At 44.7% G+C, this 7,035-nt stretch overlaps 1 protein-coding gene across 2 annotated transcripts in view; it reads left to right on the top strand.

The window, feature by feature from the left end:
• Window positions 1-1,143: 1,143 nt before the first annotated feature.
• Pde3b (phosphodiesterase 3B) overlaps window positions 1,144-7,035 on the top strand; it is a 117,983-nt gene continuing 112,091 nt past the window's right edge. For both annotated transcript variants that reach the window (XM_042691393.1, XM_042691392.1), the window contains exon 1: window positions 1,144-2,519. In XM_042691393.1, the coding sequence (XP_042547327.1) occupies window positions 1,539-2,519 (981 nt within the window). In that variant the 5' untranslated portion in view covers window positions 1,144-1,538. The remainder of the gene's footprint in view (window positions 2,520-7,035) is intronic.

Raw genomic sequence — 7,035 nt, 5'->3', positions numbered from 1 at the left:
AATGTTTCTCATCTCCCTGGAAAAATGTGGAATTAGCTCTTTGAGAAATGCAGGCTTGTCATGAAGTTGAAGGGAGAGTTTCTGTGGAGGGAAACACAGTTCTCCCTCTAAGGCAGTTATGATTGGTTAGATTCCAGAACAGTCCCTTTGGAACAGCAAAGTTCTTTTCTTCCTACTTTTAAGTCCATGTTTTCTAATGTTGCTAGTTTCACCAAGCTTTCACAGACAGCATCTTTTGGGGGGGGAGGCTTCTTTCAAGATCAATGGATCCAAACTTGGGTGTGGTTTTGGAGAGGGAGGGACCACTGAAGAGGACCCCCTCCCATGCATTCTCTCTAGAATACCCTGTAAGTGCCAAAAAAACCCAAAAAGATCCTATGTGGAAAGAACATTTGTGATAGCAAATGAATGCTGAGTTGGAGATACAGGATGTGAATCAGTGCATTATGTGGCAAGGGTGTAAAACTGAGGCTTGATTAGATGAAGAAAACGGTCTTCAAAATATAGATGCTGCTGCCATAACGCAGTCCAGGGACACACTTTCTCATGCATCCCTGTGAGGGTCCGGGCCCAAGAATCCAAATTGCTGTTGAGGATCGTGATTGGGGTTTCTCCAGTTCCCGCTTGGTGGTGGCTGCCCCTTCAATGGGTCATAGCTGAGCTCACAGTCCCAGTGCCCACTGTGAGCCCAGCCACTACTCCTCCCTCCTCGGCTCTTCCCTGGTGTGTGTGTGTGTGTGTGTGTGTGTGTGTGTGTAGGTGTGGCTGGGGGGCACAAACACCTTCTCGCCTGAGACGTCAGTAGTGGACCTGTTGGAGCCTTGGCTGGGCTCGGATGTCTGTCACTTACCGTCAAAGGGAAACTGTGCGCTCGGGGATCCAGGATGGCGGGCTCGCCCTTGCACCCGCAGATGACAGGGTCCGTCTCTGCCAATCACTGCCCGGTCTTCCGACTGCTGTGCCCGCGCTCTTCTTAACCTGGGCGCGCTCAGACTGCGGGGTCTGGGATTGGCAGCCCCCAGTCGGGCGCTAGCCAAGGCGCGGATGGGCCGCGGGATGGAGCTCGAGCACGCGCAGGCGGCGGGCGGGGCGCGCTCCCGCGCGGAGTCCCCGAGGGGCGGGGGAGGAGCGCGCGCCGCCCGCCCGCCCGCTCGCGCGCTCGCGCGCCCAACGGACCAGGCTGGGGCGGTGAGCTAACTGTTGCAGCCCGCGCGGGAGCTGGGAGGCGACCGGAGCCTCCAGTCCCTAGAGGTGCCCGCAGGAACAGGAGGAGGAGGAGGAGGAGGCGGCCTCCGCCCTCCGGGAGCGAAGCCCCTTCGGTCCCTTTCTTCAGCAGCATGCCGCGGACGCCGCCGCTCCGCAGCCCGCGCGGCGGTGGGGATCCCGGGCGGCGGTGGCGGGCGCAGCCCTGACGCGCGCTCGGAACCTTGAACGCGGGGACGCGGTGTGAGGGGCGGGGGGAAAGTCGCCTGAGGTCTGAAACGGGGCTCCCGGAGCCCCGCGGCCGCCCCGAGGCCTCTCTGCCCGGACCCGGGGCCATGAAGAAGGACGAACGAGACGGGAGAGCCATGCGGTGCCCGCCGCCGGACGGGGCCGCCTCGCCCCCCGAGAGCCTGCGGAACGGCTACGTGAAAGGCTGCGTGAGCCCGCTGCGCCAGGACCCTCCGCGCGGCTTCTTTTTCCACCTCTGCCGCTTCTGCAACGTGGAGCCGCCGCCGCCGCTGCCGCCGACCTCCCGCCCGCCGCCGCCGCCGCGGCGCGGCTCCCCCTCGGCCCCGGCGCGCCTCTCGCTGGGCGCCCTGGCCGCCTTTGTCCTCGTGCTGCTGCTGCTGCTGCTGCTGCTGCTGGACGCGGGGCCCCAGAGCTGGGCGGCCGGGGCGGCGAGGCTGCGGACGCTGCTGAGCGTGTGCTCGCTCTGCCTCAGCCCGCTCTTCAGCATCGCCTGTGCCTTCTTCTTCCTCACCTGCTTCCTGACGCGGACCCAGCGGGCGCCGGGCCGCGGCGGCGGCGGCTCCTGGTGGCTGCTGGCCCTGCCCGCCTGCTGTTACCTGGGGGACTTCCTGGCTTGGCAGTGGGGGGCTTGGCCGTGGGGGGACGCGGCTGCGGCCCCGCACACGCCCCCGGCGGGCAGGTTGGTCCTGGTGCTGAGTTGCGTGGGTCTGCTGACGCTCGCGCACCCCGGGAGGCTCGGACACAGCATCCTGGTGCTGCTCTTCGCCTGCTGCGTCTGGTGGGTGTCGTTCGCCAGCCTCGGGGCGCTGCCTGTCGGGCTCAGGCCGCTGCTCTCCGGCCTGGTCGGGGCCATCGGCTGCCTGTTAGCTCTTGGCTTGGATCACTTCTTTCACATCAGGGAAGCCCCGCAGCATCCCCGCCTGTCTAGTGCTGCGGATGATAAAGTGCCTGTGATCAGACCCCGCCGGAGGTCCAGCTGCGTGTCCCTGGGAGAAAGCGCGGCCACTTACTATGGCAGTGGCAAAATGTTCAGGAGACCTTCTCTGCCTTGTATCTCGAGAGAACAGGTAGGGTGACCCCCTCATGTTGGGTCTGGGAGGACGTGAGTGGGGTGGGGAAGGAGGGAGAGGAGGATCTGGGTTCATTCCCCCCCCCCCCCCCCCCGCCTCTCTCCCTCCCGCGTCCCCCAGGTGCATCAGAGCATTTGAAGGCTGCCCAACTTGCAGGGGAGGAAACCATGTTCTAGGAAGGTTTTGGGAAATACTAGAAGCTTGTGAAAAAGGCAAAAACAATTTTTTTAAATCTAAGCTGAAATGAAATAGCCTACTGTAATCTTGCTTCACTTTTTAAAGTATTGCTTTTTGCTGTAGGTGAGTTCTCAGAAAAATGAGATGAATTATTGGCGCTTTGTTAGTTTGACTGCTTCCACTTGGGCATTGTCTGATGTGGAACTTTCTGGTGCTGTTTATCAATCTGTGGTTAAGGAGATGATGATGTCTGCCTAAAAAAGACCTCTTGCCTTTTAAACAAGAAAATATTTATGGATTTTGAGTAGGGAGGTTTCCATATTACTGATGATAAAAAAATTGAGAAGATCAAGAACAGAAATGAGCTTTGGAGCTGAGACTTATCTAGGGGAAAAGAGAGCTATTGGCGAATACAATTTCTTAAATGGTTTTGTGTAGTTGTTGCATAATTAGGAGAAGGTTTTAGCAATTCAACCTTTAAACTTAGAATTGCCTGGAAAGATGCCCAAAACATTTTCAATTTTTCCTTGTAGGCTGTCATAGTTTTTTTTTTTTTTTAAGAGAAGTTGGAATCATCAGGTAATCAACTTACAGGAAGATAGCATTAGGAAGCCTACCTGTTTTGCATCATTGAGAGACTGTCATTACTGTTTATTGAAACATGCAAAAGACTTTACATATATTGTCTCAAGTCCTCACAAAGATTTCTGTTTGGTAGGTGACATTACCCTCAGTTTAGAATTGAGGGAATTGAGTTTTTTTTTTTTTTTGAGATGATCCAACTTTGTTAGGTATAGAATGTGGTAGTGTTAGGGTTTGATTAATTTTCTTAGTTCTCAGTGCTGTGTTTTGCACTGCTTATTGAATAAGTGTAGAAGTTCTAAACAGTAGTTTATATCCTTGGTTTTTAGATTTTATAGATTCATCACATCTTTTACACCAATACCCCAAATACTGGAAACAAAAGTTTCTTTACTACATCCAAGACCCTCATTTCTATAATTGTTTTGGCCAAGTATTTGAGAAAAAAGTTACAACTTTTGTTCTTTAGGCTTACTACCAGTAATAATGGATAGGAAAATGGGTATCAAGTAAAAAGTTTTTTGAAAAGTCACTGTACAGTAAAATAGTAGCAATTATTTTCAAAGAATCAAATAATATTTGACTCAAGTATATGTGAATAGATTGCATTAACACTGAGATAGTCTTTAAGCACAGTTTAATCACATTTGTAAACAGTTTTCCTAAATGTAACCGTATTAGTTTTTAACACATTTTAGTTGTAATATATTGATATAGCTATATAGGTGTGTTCTTTTTAAATTGAAAACTTCTAGATTCCTCCCTGATTTCAACTATGGAGTCAAGGATTCAACCAAGGGCCCCATGCTGGCTAAGCAAGGCTACCACTTGAACTTAGTTTTTCAGAGTCTTGAGCTAACTTTGCCAGGTCTGGCCTTGAATGGTGATCTTCCTACATCTACCTCCTGAGTGATTAGGATCACAAGCCTAGACCACTAAGACTTGTTTAACAACTTCTTGTCTTTAACCTTTTCATTGGTTCTCTTTCCATTATAGCAACCTTTATCAACCTTTAACGAGGTGCATTCTTATTATCTATACTAATGGAAAATAAAATTTGTGCTTTTAAAGAGAGCATATTTTCTTATTGTAGAAAACCATTATTCACTTTTCTTCCCCGAGGAGAAACAGCTTGGTGGTTTTAAAATATACGGAAGTATTATTGTTTGGGGGTATATGTTTGGTTATTAAATGCCTAGCACCACAAAATGCCACCATTGGGATTTTTTTTCAAAAAGAAAATGTTAAACCAGGAGTGAAAACATTTTCTTATTACAAAAAGAAATAAAAAAGAATTGGAGTGGAATCTGTCCTAGGTGGAAATGTCCTGGATTCATGGGCAAAGAATTGTGGGACAAGTCTTATTTAACCTTAGAAATGTCCGTGAATATTCGATAGTCTCTTGTTAACTGGGGGATACCAGTAGAAGAATTCGATAGCACTTTCTAATTCTAAAATTAATTTCAGTTAGTTTATACTTTTTATAAGGTGTAAATAAAAGCCAGTGGGGTCACAAATTTAAATTTTATTTTAATATGAAAGTTGATACTCCTGACCAATATTTTTCAGGATATAATGATTAATAAAGTATTCTGTAATTTTTGCATAGTCAAATCTTTGAGAAATAGGGACTCATTTTTGTGGTAATTATTTTATTTCAACTTATTTTAGAATCTAAATGTTTTTAGTAGCATCTTTGAAAACCAGTTGAAAATTCCTATCAATGACATGTTTTTAATTATGCAAGAATGGACTTAAAGTAACTTTCAACTTTTAGTATGTTACATACTGCTTTGAAAAGTAATTAGGCATATTTAAAAAACATTTGATTTAACACTTGTTTATATAATATTTGACTTAACTATTACCTATATGTCAGTTTTTAACTAAGAAGCTTTAAAAAACACTTAGAGATTTAAAGTTTAAATTTGATTACTGCGGACTGTTTTTTGGTGGGCTAATAGAAAGAAGCACTAAGTTTGAATTTGAAATCTGTCTGCTAGGGGTCAGCTGGAACTAAGAGGAAGTTAAAAACATCTGTTGTCTATGTGAAAGCTTTGGTCGAAACTGAAGTAGCTACCTTTCTGTGCCATTTTAAGTGTATATTCTATAGGTAGTTTTCAACCACATCATTTTGTGTGTGATTAGGTAAATATGAGCTTTAGAAAGGTGTAAGTTGGTGTATGACATATTTTTCTATACCTGAAATGCCAAGTACTTTCTAAATGGTTAGGTAAATATTTAAAAATTCTGTGGCCTTCAGGCCCATAAATATTAAAGTGTTAATTTTATTTGAAAAAAGTATACATTTGCAGTGTGATGACTTTAAAAAAGGAGATCTTAAAATGTGATGATTTATACTCCCCTCCCCCAAGCAAATTCCAAGGCAACCGCACTGAATTACTTTAATAATATTGTAGAATTTTTTTGAGTTTTATGGCTTCAGTGAGTGTGTTAGCCTAAATTGTATTTATTTATTTATTTATTTTTGTGCCAGTCCTGGGGGTTGAACTTGGCCTGGGTGCTGTCCCTCAGCTTTTTTTGCTGAAGGCATTCTCTGTCAGTTTTGAGGCACAGCTCCACTTTCAGCTTTTTGGTTGTTAATTGGAGAGAGGAATTTCACAGACTTTCTCAGATCTCAGCCTCCTAAGTAGCTAGGATTGCAGATGTAATGTGAACCACTGGTGCCTGGCTCATGATACTTTTTTTTTTTCTGGTAATGGTAGTCTTATGTAACAATTTATACTCTTGTTTCATAACTGTTGTATGTACTCTGCTGTCAGTTACTTTTCAAAAACATAGATTTAATTGTCAGTGTCTTATTTTAAACATTTTCATAGCTTTTATTGACCACAGGATAAAGTTCATGCCTTTGAATATTGCTTTCAAAGTGCTTTATAACCGGTTCTTAGTTTTGTTTTTGTTTTCTTTTATTTTCTGCACCAATACTGAGGCTTAAACCTGGGGTACTGTTCTCCTTTAGCTTTTTCGCTTAGGGATGGGTTCTGCCTGCACTAGCTTTAAACCACAGATCCTCAGATCTCGATGTCTTGAGTAGCTAGGATAACAGGTGTGAGCCATTGATGCCTGAATCCTTTAGTTTTTTTTTTTTTTTTTTAAGAAGCATTTTAGGACTATAGATCCCTGCTTCCTGCATCTATCATTGGTTCCAGCCATTTGAGAGTTGCTTATTGTTATTGAACTTACTATTGCTTTTTTCTTTTACTTTTTCCATACCTACTGGTTGAAAATCTCCTTCAAGGAACAAATAAAGTTACAAGTCTGGATAGTTAACTAATATTCAAACTAATATATAAGTGAACACAAAATTCTGTAGTAACAGGGCTGCCATGTTTAAGATTAAAAATTGACAAATCTTGTGAAGTAAAGGCAATGTGTGGTATGAAACTTTTAATTATATCACACCAATTAGTAACTTTTATTTACTTTGCTTTCATGCTAATAGTAAGGCAGTTTTCTTTGTCTTCAGCCTCTTAGCTCTTCTGTCATTCTTTTTCCCTTTTCTCTTTTAATTACAAGTCAAACTATTTTCCTGTCTTTCTATATCCCATCTAAAGCTGGTAGGATCTATATATTCTACAAGCCTTATTTTAATTGAATATTTATATGGAAAGTATTGAAACTTGCTTAAAAAAATTGAATCCCAGAGAAATAAGAAAATTGGTTCACAGTTATGCTATAATGTAAAAAAAAAGTTCTAGAATCTAGGTCCTGACTTATAGTCCACTTGTAT

Source organism: Dipodomys spectabilis, unplaced genomic scaffold (assembly GCF_019054845.1).
Source record: "Dipodomys spectabilis isolate Male_0828 unplaced genomic scaffold, ASM1905484v1 ptg000145l, whole genome shotgun sequence".
NCBI classification, from domain to species: Eukaryota; Metazoa; Chordata; class Mammalia; order Rodentia; family Heteromyidae; genus Dipodomys; species Dipodomys spectabilis.
Note: the sequence above shows the minus strand (reverse complement) of the source record. Positions and strands in the feature narration are given on the sequence as shown.